The following is a 16514-nucleotide window of genomic DNA, read 5'->3' as shown; positions in this document are numbered from 1 at the left end:
ACCAAAAGTTTGTCCACACCCCAGCAAAAGGCTTTCTCTACTCAGCTGCCAGTTGCCCAGGGAGGGTGGAGGCCAGGAAGTCCCAGCTGCCTTCCCAGCAGCTATTTGGTGTTTGTAAACTGCAACGAGGATTATTTGACTCAAGGATGATGGTCAAGTCTTTATAAATAAGAAACTTGCATGGAGAAGAGGGACAGAATAGCAAAGAAAGCTAGAAGCTGGCTTGTGAAAAAATAAACCTGGGAATTTGGAGGAACTAGTAAGTTATGGCCATAGATTATTATAACAATACCATGTCACTGCATCATATGAATTATTTGCAAAAAACCTCAAAATTCCCTCAGTTGATATGGAAGGGCAACTGGTGGCCATGAGGGGCTGAAAGAAAATGGCACTGGTGTAGGTTGGACCTTCAAAAAATGAGCCCCTTTCCATCCAGATGGCTGACTAATGTGCCTGGACTGTGGTCTTTCTGGAGAAATCAGACCAGAACAGGTTTAAGAACATATCAAGGACAGGAGAAGTCTGGAAAGTGGATGCCTGGATAGTACACGAGGGAATTATTTTTCAGAGTTGTAAACAGACTAACATAAAAGTCTTCATCCTATATGTAAGTAAATAACCCTAAAGCCTGTCACACATATTAGAAACAGAAAGTATTTCATAGGAGTTTTCTTCAAAGCACCAAAACTTCCAAATTTTGAATGGGAAATGAGAAGTCTTCCCCCACCTCTGGCGCGGGGGACCCCTAGGCAACAGCCCTGCCTTTCCCAAGGCCTTCAAATCTCCAGTCCAGCCCCAGTTCAGCATGTAATCCCAACACTTCCCACTGGGCAAGCTGAGTTACAAGCAGAGAGCTCTTTAATCCCTCCCCCCCACTGTGAACAGAGACTGCTCACCAGAAGGGTTTCTTTTTTACAAGCGGTGTGTTGCTTTAATTAACTATTCGACTGGACCATGCTTCAGAAGCAGTGGGCACTTTAGGGATCTCATCTTCAGATCACCCCTACCCATTTTACTACATTCAGAGGTACTCCCAAATTTCCCTAATCCACTTCGCAGATCAGTAATGTATCAAGCATTTCAGACACCAGGAGGCTCTGAGCTTAATATGATCAATCACGGGTTTAATTAAAAAAACATTTTTATTCACAGCAACAGCTACAAAATGAGAAAAAGTCAGATTGGAAAAAAAAACTAACGTGGTGACGTTAAGCTGGCTTCTTTACACAGCCTCACATGGATATAAGCGCTGCCCACTAGACACTAAGCTAGTCTAAATTTACAGCTTCAGTCGACATAGGTGGGGACGGATTCCCTGGATTGGGGGTGTGTGTGTGTCAGACACCTATAAGGAAGAACCTTTTGTTTTCAAAGAAATGTTAAGGAAGAACTTGGCCGCGGAGGCTGCTCCAGAAAAGGTAGCTGAGCTTCATGTGCAAATTGTGACTGGCCAGTGTTAACGAGATTTCCCATAGTCAGGGGGTGCTAGTACCTTCCTGCAAATTTCACTTAGAAGAGGAGACTGGATTTATATCCCACCCTTCACTACCTAAGGGAGTCTCAGAGGGGCTTACAAACTCCTTTCCCTTCCCCTCCCCACAACAGACACCCTGTGAGGTAGGTGGGGCTAAGAGAGCTCTTTCGAGAACGGCTCTGAGAGAACTTGTGACTGACCCAAGGTCACGCCAGCAGCTGCATGTGGAGGAGGGGGGAATCAAACTTGGTTCTCCCAGATTAGAGTCTGTGCTCCTAACCACGACACCAAACTGGCTCTAATTAATTAATTATCATATGCATTAAAAATTAATTATCATATGCCACTGTGTGTGGAATAGCCAGGAAATCCCAGAAGGAACTGTTTGGCTGCCGAAGCTGTAGCTCTTTTTGGCAGCTATGCTTATTTGTAGGCTGAGAGTGCTGTGACTGGCCCAAGGTCACCCAGCTGGCTTCAAGTGGAGAAGCGCGGAACTGAACCCGGTTCTCCAGATTGGAGTCCACCTCTCCTAACCACTACATCAAACTGGCTCTCACTGCCCAGTGTCAGCATCTTGAACAGCAAGCCTGGGAACGATTCTGTTCCGAGACCCTGGAGGTGTGCTGGGCTAGGCGGAGCAATAAGCTAACTCCAAGTACTTATTTATTTATTTAGATTTCTATCCCACCCTCCCCAAAGGCTCAGGGCAGCTAACAGGGCACAATGCCAAGTAATAACAATAAAAGAGTATAAAACATTAAATTACAATAAACAATTAAGCTTATGCCTCCTCTGCTGAACAGACCACAGCCCTCCACTTTGCCATGATGCCAGGCTACTTGAAAATCATTTACAGCCCCATTTCCAAAATGAAAAACGAAGCTGGGGGCCCAACTTGGTCAAATCAACTCACCGACTTCTGCATAGATCCCGGTGAGTGGCCATGTTGGTCTGAAGCAACAGGACAAAGCTTGAGTCCAGTGGCACCTTCAAGACAAATGCATGTAATTCTGGGCATAAGCTTCCGTGTGCAGGCACAAATAGGTGCCACTGGACTCAGACTTATGCACGGGTCATCCAGCTCATGCCTATGTCCCTATTTGAGGCAAAGGGTTTTTTCCCCCCCAAGGGCTGTAAAGAAAGTATTGGGAGTAGCCAGTGTGGTAGAGTGGTCAGAAGGCGTTTGAGTAGGAGCCGCCATGACCAGTGTTCCCTCTAAGCTGAGTTAGTGTGAGCTAGCTCACATTATTTTAGCCTCCGGCTCACACATTTTTGTCTTAGCTCAGGAAGGATGGCTCCAGAGCAAACTAACTTATGCAGTAGCCAAATCGGTCGCTCACAACTTTAATGCCAGCGGCTCACGAAGTAGAATTTTTGCTCACAACACTCCACAGCTTAGAGGGAACATTGGCCATGACTGTTACCATCTGTCTACGACTATTACTATCCGTCCTAGCCCTTATTACCAACTCGCCGTGAGTGCAAAAATGGTGGTACTGCGTGGAGCTGTGGCCACTAAGGATACCATCCTGATGACGTCATCGGTTCCCTTGTTAGTCGTTGTGGAGAGCACTTATGTTGCACTGAATGTTTTTTAAATGCAGTTTTAATGTTTTATGTATTGGGCATTGGCCCCATCTGTACGCTGCCCTGAGTCCGTTCGTGGGAAGGGCGGGTTATAAATTTAAATAAATAAATAAGTGTTGGACTAGGATCCGAGAGACTCAGGTTCCAATCCTCTCTCCCCTACGGAAGCTTGCTGGGTGATCTTGGGCCAGTCACTCTCTCCCCGCCTCAGCTATCTCACAGGGTTGTTGCTGGGAGGATAAAACAGTGAGGATAAAACAGAGGAGGAGAACAACGTAAGCCCTGATTTGGTAGAAAGGAAGGGTACAAATGAAGTAAATAGATAAACCAGAAACCTGTACAGAAAAGAAAACAGACACACTTTGATAAATAAAGAGAATCATTGCGTCACAGCCATGGGAAAAGGGAACATAAAGGCCAAAACATAAATTACAGAGGAAACCAATAGGGGTCCAGGGTCCACAGCCTGTCTAAGGGTCACGTGACTTGCAGGGTCTCCTCAATTCTCCTGTGTGCAGTGCTGCAATTCAGACAAGATGAAAAGGCATCTGCGACAGCGGTGTGGCCATACCTTGAGACACTTGAGCAAAGAAAGCAGGAGGGGCGCTTGAGAGAGCTTGTGCCTCCACGAAGGCTGCCGTCTCACCACATGGCCGAGTAGCGAAAGAGTAGGGAGGCGGGTAGGAAGCTTGCTCATGTATTCGTTGATTTTATCCAAAAGATGCTAAAGCAGATAGAAGGGGGGGGGGAGAGCAGAACTTGTGACAAAAACCATTACAAGGACTCTGCATGCATTTTAAGTGATATGTGGAATTCTGGCCAAATGCAATCCAATGGCATAACTGAACTTTCTCGTGGGGCTGATTCAAGTACTCCCAAGCAGTGTTCCCTCTAAGCTGAGCTATTGTGAACTAGCTCACAGTTTTTTAGCCTCCAGCTCACACATTTTTGTCCTAGCTCAGGAAGGATGGCTCCAGATCAAACTAATTTATGCAGTAGTCAAATTGCCCGCTCACAACTTTAATGTCAGTAGCTCACAAAGAAGAATTCTTGCTCTCAAGACTCCACAGCTTAGAGGGAACATTGCTCCCAAGCACACTTCAATGCACTTTGCCTAGGCCACAATGGAAGAGAAATCTCCCTTCACATGCCCCCTGCAGTTACCTGCCTGCGGCACAGTACCAGGGAAGAACACCAGTGGACAAGGCAATCAGCTGAGATGATCCCATTCGTCCTTGCCCCCCTGCCCCCTGCCCAGATCACATCACAGGGAAGCACCTCCTATGCTGCTGCTGGTGCATGCAAAGCAGTCCTCGATTTTAAAAAATGTTTCTGTTTGATGTACAGTTACAAAACAGCAATTCCCCAGTTCACTGCAACAGGGCGGAAATTCAAACTGCGTTTCTATTTGGTGTTCTCTCTGTTGCTAGAGAAGTCTTCGTTACAGCAGCGAGTGTTTGCTTTACCTTGTCATGCGGCTCTTGAAGTGTGGATAGGATGTGCAATGCTTGCTGGGAACTGGTTTCCAAGTAGAAATCTACCAAGGTATTTACAAGCATGGGCCCACGGTCTGTCGGTGGTTATTGGCCACCGAGAAGAAAAAAAGTATTACAATCCACACACGACATATTACAACACAATGCCGTCCCGTTTAACATCTTTCCAGTAGGTCTCACAAGACTTAATGGCAGACTGAAAACTTTAACACACACAATGACACTTGAGTTCAATGTAAATGGACATTTGAGGAGGCATTTGGAACACATCAGCTTCAAAGAAGAAGAAGAGATTGGATTTATACCCTGCCCTTCACTCGGAGTCTCAGAGCGGCTTACAAACTCCTTTCCCTTCCCCTCCTCACAACAGACACCCTGTGAGGTGGGTGGAGCTGAGAGAGCTCTGACAAACTGCTCTTTTTCAAGGACATCTGTGCCAGAGCTTGTGACTGACCCAAGGTCACATCAGCAGGTGCAAGTGGAGGAGTGGGGAATCAAACCCGGTTCTCCCAGATTAGAGTCCATGCACTTAACCACTACACCAAACCGGCTCTTAACCACTACACCAAACCCAGGACTTGCAATTGTATCTCTGACTATGGAGGTATGGCAGATATATTGGGTTATTAACTGATTTTTTTTTACAGTGGTTAACCAGGGAAGTCACTATCCTAACCAAATTTTGGAAGCAAGGACCCCTTACTTCTACAAATTAACGTGCATTGCAAAGAAAACCATGTACCACAGAAAGTCAATGTCTTGTGAAAGAGGGCTTGGCGTGCCAAACCTCTTGTGAACCTCTCTCCGTCTTCCAAATGGTGACTTAGCTGACCACTAAAAGCAGGCTGGGAGATGCACAATAAGCCAGCTCCACAGTAAGCCGGCAACACAGTGGGCCGTTCGTGAAGCGCTAAGCAAGACTGAAAAGAGGCAGAACGCTAACCAATTCCGAATTTCAGCTTTCTTTTTACTCAGTATTAAGTAACTTTTTCACAGAAAAACGGTCTCAAAACAGACTGAAGGTGTTAAGTGAACGTTAACCAAAAGCCAGATAATCAGCTAAAAGATCTATAACACCTGTTAAAGTGGGCTCTAGTTAGTCTTAAGCGTATGCTTTTTGACGTCTTGTTTCGTTGACATAGCTACAACACTGGAAGCTGTGGGCCACACTAGAGTCGATAGTAATTTCTGGCAGGGTACCACCTCTCCAGATTCTCTGGAAGCTGTGGGCCACACTAGAGTCGATAATTTCTGGCAGGGTAGCACCTCTCCAGATTCTGTGGATGCCTGCTGGTTGAGATCAGCCTGCGGACATAATCTTCAGATCTGGGATCCACCTTTAACCCCAGTTTACGTCACAGAAGTCTTTTTTAACATATCATATATGTCCACTCTTCTTCTCTGCCTCTTTTGGGGGCCAAAGCAGACAATAACTGCATCCCCCAGTCCATGACAGGGATATGGTGCTATTTCAGAGCTTGCTTTTTAACTTTTCAGCATGCAGCATCATCTAGTTCGGCTCTTAGTCCGTCAAAATATGCACATGCCCACAACAACAGCACTACTGCTATACCCCCATCTTGGAACAACACTGCTGTAGATTGTGTCCAAGAAGGTGGATTTGTCGATTATGCTACCTCCCAAAAGCCCTAGTACAAAACGCAAGTTCCACAATAAAATGGCACTTGGTTATACCCCACTTTTCCAAAGAGTGTTCAAAGCAGCTTCCAAAAAGGTAATTCGAGTCAACATTAAACTACTGAGACAAGAACACAGCAGGGCTGTAGTCTGCAACTTCCTAAAGCAGAACTGGTCAGAACGACCCCCAAGGCCGGTGATGGAGAGACACTTACCCGAATTGAGGTTCTCTTTAAATGCAGCTGTTATATCTTCCAGGACACCCAGGTTGGGAGAATCGAGCATGGCGAGGAGATCACCAACATTTCCTTGCTGAGCCATTCTGTTTTGTGCTATGTGCTTTTGTACATGCTACTGCGATCGTGCCAGGCAAGACCTCAGTCGGTTCTTCATTGGTGCTCCTGTCAAACTGAGGGTAGAGAACAGTGACCTTAGCCAAGTATTTCTATGAGGTCTTCAACCTGGTATCCCACGGCTTTTCTTGCACAAACTTGCAAGCCAGAGAGAAGCTATATCTCTAAACATCTCTTAATACAGATCCTTCACACATCAGAAGCAGATCGTTTTCTTAGAAAGTACAACCCTAAAAGCTTTTGAAGCAGACTCTGAATTTGTCAACTTTTGCAGCAACGCCAGAAACATGAAGATTTTTTTTAAAAAATATTCAAGTTAATTAAATCTGATACCTATGAAATCAGCCACTGAGAGCTAAACCATCTTAAACCCAACGGGTTAATCGTAGAGAATGGTACTTGGGGTACCTTTTTCACACTATTAGGAATACAGCTGCAACCAAACAGGCGTTTAAAATTGTTTCATTCAATTAGAATAAACATACATTCTAGATATTTTTGTTCAACAGACACAAAACAAACATGTGAATTTTTAATTCAGCTAACAAACACATAAAAAACTAAAAATACATTCGAAAGACTATTTAGATCAGGTGAAAATACTGGATGTCTCACCCAGGGTTTTTATTAAAACATTCCCCAAATGGGGTCTCTCTTTACAGCAGGGTTCCTCCGCTTGGCACCCATGGGGCACCTGCTAGCATTGCCCCTGGTGCCCACCAAGATTTCCGGAAAGTGCGTGAGGCCTGTTCTTGGCTGCCCTCATTCAAATGAAAGGGCTTTCTTTCCCCTGGAGGATCAGTGATAAGCACCCAGGGCTTTCTCTCGTCAGTTCCATTCCCCCCCCCCCAGGCTTCCCTTCTTTTTATTCCCCTTCTGCGATTCTTGCACAAGGTGAGGAGGAAGGTATTGGGTTTTGCTCTGTCTCCTGCAGCAGCCATTTTCAGATGGCCCTCACTATCCCCTCTCAAAGTCCAAAGCGGCTCGCTGGGTCAAAAAGGCTGGGGGACCCCTGCTTTACATGTTCCCTTTTCATTTTTAAGGGTCAGTGAAGTTTATCCTAAGAAACTTAGCCCTCAAGAATTTTGGACACACACACCCCGGCGTCACAGCCTGTCCCCCCCTTGTAGCCGGTTTGGTGTAGTGGTTAAGTGTGCGGACTCTAAATCTGGGAGAACCGGGTTTGATTCCCCACTCCTCCACTTGCACCTGCTGATGTGACCCTGGGTCAGTCACAAGCTCTGGCACGGCTGTTCCTGAAAGAGCAGTTTGTGTCAGAGTTCTCTCAGCCCCACCCACCTCACAGGGTGCCTGTTGTGGGGAGGAGAAGGGAAAGGAGTTTGTAAGCTACTCTGAGACTCCAAGTGAAGGGCGGGGTATAAATCCAATCTCTTCTTCTTCTCTTCTTCCCTTGTGTCTATCTCCAGACCTTTCATCCTTGCCCAGATCTGCTCACACCCAGTCTCCCTCTATTCATGGACTGTCTTGAAACTTAAGCGCTCATCAGGTCTGTAATCATCAAGTGCGGCTGTTAAACATCATGCTATAGATATACATCATATTAGAGATACTTCAATTCTTAAACCGAAACAAAACAGAAACAGTTTTTTTCTCTGTAGCTTCAAAAGTTCAGGAAATTTTTAATCACTACTCTAGAATGAGTGCCTAGGATTAAAGATGGTGCAAATAACTGTTGCCACGTATAGTTAGAAGTTACAACATTCACTCCATGATATTTTTATAGTATAACATCCTTCAAGGAGGTTTTTTTTCCTTTTTATAACGTGTTAACCAGGGGTCATTTTGGGGGGGAACGCGGGAGAACACAGTTCCCCCGGGTGAGGTACAGGGGGGCGGGGCACATGACGAAGCCCCGCCCCCTGCTTCCAGCCACCCCGCTTCCGGCCCTCATTCAGCCAGGAGGAGGCAGGAGAAGAGGGAGGGTAAGTTGCTTCCTCCCTGCCTCTCCCCACCCCTGCCTTCCTGGGGCCAGGGAGGGCCTTCGCGGGGCTTCCTTGCACTCCCGCCGGCCTTGCAGGTCCACTGCCGGGCCCCTCATGGGGCTCAGCAGTGGAGCTGCAAGGCTGCCGGTGGCGGCCGGGACCATTGGGGGTGTGTGTGTGTGTGGCCTTATGACACACTTCCGGTGATGTCAGGGGGTGTGGCCTCATGACACACTTCCGGTGATGTCAGGGGGTGTGGCATATGCTAATTAGTTATGCTAATGAGTTCCCCTAGCTCTTTTTCTACGAAACGACCCCTGGTGTTAACAAAAAAAGAAAAGAAACCAAATTAGATTTTAAAAGCCACTGAATTTGAATGAATCCTGCTATCTAGAATCTTCAGTCTAGAACCACTACTGAAGGTGATTTTATTACTGTTATTTTCTATATATCTGATACCTTGCAGGCTTCTTTCTTAGACAAAATGAAAATCACACGTTTAAGTTTCAGCAGCTTCAATGATCAGCCTGCTTAAATCTCACCCTGCAAACCAAGAGATTAGAAGCACGTATCTTTGATAGGACTGTGCTCTACCTAAATAAAATAAGAACCACATACTGCTATTATCGCTAATAGGAAGCAAAGCAGTTAGCAGCTTCAGCAGTGATCTTTTCCAAGTGAGAAAATGGCAGGGGAATAGAATGTAGTGGAGCCCTTTACTCGTGAGTCTCACAAAAGTTTGGGGAAGCCTGCTGGGAGTGTGCAGGTTGCCCCAGAATGAGGAGGAGAGGAGCGTTAGCTGTTCCACCTCCTGGTCATGGGAGGATGAGGTGAAACCTTTCCCCCAAGAGCAAAGTTCTGCCATGTGCTCAGCCCACCTCCTGGCTGTTCCTCCTCTTTCATAGTTGCACTGTGATTTTAAACCACTGGGGTTTTTCTGTTGTTTTTGTAAGCCTCTTTGAGTCTTCCTTTGCCGGAGAAAAGAGGAAAACATTTTTAAAAATAACACTTTTAAATAAATAGCAGTTTATGAGTCAGCATGAAGTCTGCATTCTGAAATTTTAGGTAGCAGTCCTTGCCTCCCTGTATTCCAAGAACTCTTTCAGTTTCTGAAAGAAGCCTGCCAATATTTCCGTTTCACAACACCCAAGCTCAGGGCAAGGTAAGCTATCGTGTACACATATCCTGGAAATGGTGCGGCTGGCCCAAGGTCTGAGACCAAGCCTCCTATGTTCGAGCTCAAGTTGTTTCTCAAGATCCACGAAGGCAAACACTTCTGGCTCTGTTGCTCCCGCAAGATTCATGCACATTTTCTGTGTAATTCCCTTTTTGTCCTTCAAAAGGGGGAAAAAAACCCTAACACCCCTCAAACAATTTCTGCAAACACACCGGCTTCTAGCAAAACAGGGAAAGATTATTATCTTGCATACAACAGCAAATGCCAAAACCTAAGTGGACTGCCTGAAGCCAAGTCCTGCTGGCTGGCGCCAAGTGAACTGGACTCCCGCCACTGTTGTCTCCCGAGCCAGTGTTGTCCCCTTTCGGCTGCAGCTTTGACTGAGCAAAAATGTCAGTTTCAGTGGTGCAGCTTTCCAAGTCCCTGCCAGAGAGAGTGCCTGACCTGTCAGCTTTAGCAAAGAAGCTACTGCAGAGCCAAACCCCTGGCTCTCAAGTTCACGAATCTGAAAACAGGACCGTGTACTTAGGAAAAAATACGCAGGCGGGTTGGATGGCATCGGCTTGCCACTGCATGAGTAGAGGGCAAAGCCCATCAAGAAAACCTCTCATTTTAGTACAACCAGAAAAACGAACTTGCTTGCGACATTCAGCAACTGGTACTCAACATTTACCAACAGCTTGTATCAGCATCTTCAAGTTAGTGTTGATGTCCACTAGGAAACAAGGAAGCATGGAAAACAAAATGTTGGCAGCATTTTAAAAAAACAGGCAGTATTCTATGTGGATTCCAGAGAAACAGAGAACAGAAGGAATAACGGCAAGTATCTCTGCAGGTAGAAATCTGACCATCTAATATGATTTCTCAAACAAATACACCAAATATTATGTTCCATACAATCCGGGCTGTTTATTTTCAGTGACTCAACCTCTTTGGTGGATGGAGATAAAAAATGAAAAGGCAGAATTGGAAGCTACGACCATCAGAAACTGATTTAGATCAGGGGAGTTTGACAGTATTTTGAATGATACAAGTAACGTGGGTTTCATGTGGTTCATTCTGGGCAGTAACCAACTGTGTGAGATAATACACTCCTGGATAGGCATTATTCTAAAATTTAACTAAGCATCATGTGCAGGTGTCCCTTGGATCCATTCTGCTACTGGCTGTGCATTCCGCTGGTGCAAACGCCCACTGTTCATAGAACAGATGTGTGGGATTCAACCCACAGATTTAATACTTGAGAGCCCTTAATACTGTGATCCGTTAAGCTGGAAAGATAAATCAGTGGCTGTGGCAACTGATGTTCTGGCAAACAGATGTTGCAACAACTGGTATTCTTGCTGAATGCTGGCTGCGAAAGAGACTGCTTCCAAGTGCAGTTAACAATTCATTTTGTTACTATAATTCTCCGTTTATTTTTCTGTTTAAACCCCCACCACCACCAATTTTCCAAACTAGACTTTGGGATGTGAACAGAATTTTCCTGACAGAAAAAAATGGAAAAATTTGGGGGAGCGCTGAAACAAAACTCTTATGAAAGACATTCTGTTTTAGAACAAATAAAACGCTTCTTCAGGCAAGAGTTTTCACATTCAAACCATATAGCATGAAAAAGACCGAGAACTTCTTCAGTTTTTCCAATGGAAAAATTGGGAAGTCTGGTAGAGTACTGGAAAAAACCTCCTATGAAACACTTTTTTGAGGGGTGGTGGTGGAGAAATACCTCGTCTCAAACTGTTACACTCATTCCAAACATACAGCATGAGGACTTTGACCATTTTTCCAACAGAAAAATCAAGATGTTTCAGGGAAGACCACTGAAAAAAATGCCCTTATATTGTAGATATAACATATGACAAGAATGTTTTTTGTTTAAATGTACATTACTTTGGTAACAATTAATATGCTATAATGTGTTTAATGATTAAGGAGTTCAGTGTTTTCAATGTTATATATTTTAACTTAATAGCCAAACAGGCTGGTCTTACCTACTGTGACTCTATGAGAGTCTCTGTCCAAATACACTTTTACAGAACTTATTTTCCACCTTCAGCTCTTATTTTTCCCCCCAACTCTCAGATGGCAAAAATTAAAGACAGGTTTGATAGGAAACTAAGTACTGTACATATTTCAGTTTTCCAAAAGCTCCCTGAAACTTCAATATAAAAAAAAAGATGGAGAACATTTTTTTCATGGCTTCAGATTTCCAAATTTTACATCTTTGACTAAAGAACGCGAAGGCTTAGCACTTTGCTGCTACATCTCTAGCACTGTGTATATTTATAATTGTTTGAATAAATATTTTTAAGGTTCGACTGGGAGGGCAGGATATAAATCTAATAAATGAATATACCAGACTGCACAATTGTGTGTGCGCGTTATGCAAGGTACGCATAATGCATTTATTCCAAAGAGCAAGATGAGCTCATGTATAAGAAAATAAACATTCCATGTACTTCTCAACATGGCTTTTCCCAGCAATGAATGGAAACAGCAGCATCATGTCCTCTGGCCCCAGCAGCTTCAAAATCTTGCAGCCCTGAGGGGGTAGAGGCCCGTCCCCTTCAGGTTTCTCTCTCCTTTATCTGCACTTGCCAGAGACCCAAGAAGCACAGAACCAGAAGCTCAAAGTTCTTTACCTGTTGTGCTGGCCAGTAGACTCTCTCTTTCCACTGTCATCAACCTGAGCCCTTCCATGATCACCAAACTGAAAAATAAAAGGCGACCAATTAGCACATAGTTCTACTGCAACTACTGCACTAGCACAGTAGCAAAAACCACAGCTCTTAGCAGGGCCAACGGAACTGCCCTTCGGACTGGGTGCTCGGCATTATGAGGCTGTTCAAGGGCCACAGATGTGCTACTGAAAGACTGTTTCAAGCACTCCAATGAGGTAAGGAAGACCCATGTATGCAACAGTCCTACTTTACAAAAACATCTGGGGTGCCAGACACCAGTACAACTGTTACACAAGCAAGCACACATTCCCATGGCCCAGCTGGAACAAGCTGCCTCAAACCAAGGCCAGCACCACTATGGAAAATAGAAACTCAATCCTGTTGTCTTGCATTTATCCTTAGAACCCTACCTAGGCAATGCTAACACCCTGGAATGCATGATGGCAACTGAACAACCAAACTAGGTTTGTTGGCCAAAACGATGGCTTAACTCTAAAGTGCAACCTAGGAGCAAAATGGATTAACTCCTTCCAAAACTCTTATAAACAGTATGCTACGGGACCCTTCATAGATGGAGTTCTAGCAAACCAGGTCTATCAGTGTACTGTGAAGGCTTAACTCTAAAGTGCAACCTAAGAGCAAGATGGATTAACTCCCCCCAAAAAACTTATAAACAGTATGCTACAGGACCCTTCAGATTCCAGATGGAATTCTAGCAAACCCAGTCTATCAGTGTACTGTGAATTACTATTGTTATGGACCACTGATGGACTGCATCAAACATGCTATTGGACATGAACATGAAGTCTTACTACAAGAAATGCTTTTGGAGAAAAACATATCTTTATTAACTGAAGATCAGCTACACGCAAAGGGTTACGACAAAACACCAGACTTCATATTAGAAGTGCCAGTTACTGTAGAAGGGCATACCCTTCATTGGATCGAAAGCAAAGCCTCATTTGGTGATGAATGCAGCCACCAGGCCTACCTTCACGATCAGTTCTGGAGCTACTGGAACAGCAGCTGGGAAGATTGGAGCTAAACAAGTGCAGCCTGCTGCAGTTTCTTGCAGAGAGGACAGGAGTTCAATTAGGAGCCGCCCTGGGGGAGAATGCCCTGCCCCTTGAAATCTTAAAACAGCCTGAGCCACCCATACAACATCAAATCGACCATTAGGATGGCATGGAAGTTGAGCGGCATCTCAGACGTAATGTTAAATTGATATGTTATTGGAAATTGGATTATAATCATTAGCACCTTTTAATCAAAAATAGGGAAGATTAAGAAAAAGTGGCATTTGTATTTAAAATGGGTCATGGAAAGTCAAAGGTCGGACGTTCAGTGGAAGCTCTTAAGTTTGTGCCCCTGGCTAGAAAGGATAAATAGTTGGGGGGGGGGGGATAGGAAATAAGAAAAGGCAGAAGAACAATATGTGAGAAAAATAACCATCCAAGTTATACTAAAACTCCCTACCTCTGATTACAGAATAATCTTCGGCTACGAATTTAAAGAGAAAAAGGAAGAAGAAAAGTATGAAGGACGGGAGGAAACAGAGGAAGCAAGAAGGACAGAAGGAGGAGGATCTATATAAAAGACTATTGCCGAAGACACAGAAACAGTTATAAACTTTGAGGGAGGAGGAGGGAGGGTAGAGAATACAATATGTGTGGGAATAGGGATGTGCTTGATTGTAACATGGAAAAATATAATTAAAAAAAAATTAGCACCTTTTAATATTGTTATTGCTATGGTTTTAGCACTGTGATTTTATGCATTGTAGTTTTTATGTTGTTGTAAGCCACCCTGAGTCAGCCATGGCTGGGAAGGCAGGGTATAAATGTAATAAATAAATAGGACTGGGGGGGGGGAATGCCTCAAGTTACTCATGTTATCACAGAGCACAAGAGACACAGTTACAGAACTTTCATGCACAGAAGCAGGATCAGGTGCAACAAGGCATGGCCATTATGTTCTGCCCAAGGCATCTGGCCAGCCAGCGCTGGAAAATAAACACTGGGCTGATGGACCATAGATCTGAACTGGCAAGGCAATGGCATAGCTTTTTTTTTTTTTTTAAGAGACAATCTTGATATTTCACCTCTTGAAACAACAGCAGCCAGTAATTTCTAGCAATATGGTTATTTCAAGCTCCAAAATCCCTTTTAGTACATGGAGGCCTGATTCTGAACCACAAAAAAGAAGCTCTTTTCTATAGCAGTTTTAATCCACAAATTACCTTCCATTACTGCTCTCATTAGTCCTGCCGCAATAATCCTGTGGGTTAGATTATTATGCTGTTATAGACAGAACCGTGGGAGCCACCTGCCCAGGGCTACCTTGCGAGTTAGTTGCTAAGCAAGGATCTGAATGTACATCTCTCAGATCCCAACCATTCTCCAGCACTCAGTCATAATAACTTTTTTTTAATTACTGGGTTTTGTACTAATACTGTCCGGGTCCCCCTTCCACATTAACACTTTGCAAGCAAGCCTCTGCATCTAGGCACAACTTCCACATCAGCTTGCAATGCACTTAAGATAGCTATGCACATGAAGGGTGAAAGATACACAAATCATAAAAGCATTAAGAGCAGCTGACAGCTAAATCCGCCAGCTTAAAAATGATCACATAGGGCACCTCATTCCAGTTACTTCAGCACCCAAGGTCATTCTGACAGTCTCCACCTACCACTACTTTCCCGATGAGGCTACTAGGAAGAAAAGTTTGGTTTGAGTGGAACAGCTACTGCAGTACATTGTTATCCTTCCATAGAGGTGGGTACTTGTGTCTGTCTGAAGCAACAGAACAAAGTTTGAGTCCAGTGGCACCTTTAAGACCCACAAACTTTTATTCAAGGTATAAGCTTTTGTGTGCACATTTAGACATCTGTCTCCTATTTTGACATATTTACCTCACTGTGTTTTCTCCCGTAATTAAATCCAAACAAATTGTGACATTATAAACTTAGCTTGTTATTCCTGTTTGGTCTTTGCATCTGTTAAAACATCGTCCTCATGTTATATGCTAATTTGTTGTTCACCCTCTGCTTATATGGACTGTTAATTTCCACTTCCGTGTACCTGAGGAAGTGTGCGTGCACACAAAAGCTCATACCTTGAATAAAACTTGGTTGGTCTTAAAGGTGTCACTGGACTCAAAAAAAATTCTATCCTTTTGTACAAAGTGCTTCAAATTCTTGGGTTCAGCGGCAACCACCTTATGACCAAGGTTAGGCTAAGTGTGACTCACATTTCTGAGGGTTAACTAGTCAGTGACCTGAACCTTGGTCTTTCATGCCCATCCCAACCACCTTATGACCTAGGTTAGGCTAAGTGTGACTCACACTTTTGAGAGTTAACAATTAGTCAGTGATCTGAACCTTGGTCTTTCATGCCCATCCCAACTCTCTTCCCCACACTATCCAGATCTTTTGTTTTGTAAGGTACCAAACCTACAATTTTTTTGCAAGTGAGGTCTGGCTGCATTGTTCTGAATAGATAAGTCCTGCCCACAGAGCTGTGCAACCATCTGGAGATTTAATTAGAAAACTGTACAGGAGCTATAAAGTGGAACACCTACAAGAAAGTACAGAACATCCATAAATATATCTTGTGGAAAACCAAAAGAATGCTATCGCAACCAGCTCTCTCATGCGGCGGCATTTTCTTGTTAGAAGACAAAGCCAACACTGGCTTGACTCAGTTGTGTTCCACAAGAGGATCTATACCACACATTAGCCACCAACCTTTGCAAAGAGGCTTTATCATTTAGACTTTAACATTTGTACAATCCTTTCACTGCTGCTGCTGACATTCAATTGTCCGTGATTTGCATGCAAAAAGGCCACCCCCCCACCATGAATATAACCAACTAAGTAGGAGTTGTTAACACACCAGACAGCTGAGGAACAAAACCTAGATGTGGATGAAAGCCAGACTCTCAGATGCTCCATGGACTTGTCTCTTTATGTCAGAAAGATCGGTTACTGAACCAGGAATCAATTACTGAGTCACAGGAAACAGCTGAAAGAGATGGCGGTGTAATAAACCAGTTGACTTTAACCCTTTACAAGAGGCCAAAGACACCAAAAGAGGCAAGCAGTGGCTTCTTGGTCTTAAAGATCACTTGGAGGGTTGGCTCTAAAAAGCCACACAACTAG

At 44.2% G+C, this 16514-nt stretch overlaps 1 protein-coding gene across 1 annotated transcript in view; it reads right to left on the bottom strand.

Annotated features, from left to right (window-relative positions):
- TSC1 (tuberous sclerosis 1) overlaps positions 1-16514 on the bottom strand; it is a 60981-nt gene that overhangs the window by 36881 nt on the left and 7586 nt on the right. Inside the window, exons 2-5 of the mRNA XM_015413982.1 lie at positions 12314-12381; positions 6414-6607; positions 4531-4634; positions 3636-3788 (exon numbers count right to left, since the gene is read on the bottom strand). Of these exons, the coding sequence (XP_015269468.1) occupies positions 3636-3788; positions 4531-4634; positions 6414-6519 (363 nt within the window). The 5' untranslated portion in view covers positions 6520-6607; positions 12314-12381. The remainder of the gene's footprint in view (positions 1-3635; positions 3789-4530; positions 4635-6413; positions 6608-12313; positions 12382-16514) is intronic.

Source organism: Gekko japonicus, unplaced genomic scaffold (assembly GCF_001447785.1).
Source record: "Gekko japonicus isolate JY-2015 unplaced genomic scaffold, Gekko_japonicus_V1.1 scaffold2029, whole genome shotgun sequence".
Classification (NCBI taxonomy): domain Eukaryota; kingdom Metazoa; phylum Chordata; class Lepidosauria; order Squamata; family Gekkonidae; genus Gekko; species Gekko japonicus.
Note: the sequence above shows the minus strand (reverse complement) of the source record. Positions and strands in the feature narration are given on the sequence as shown.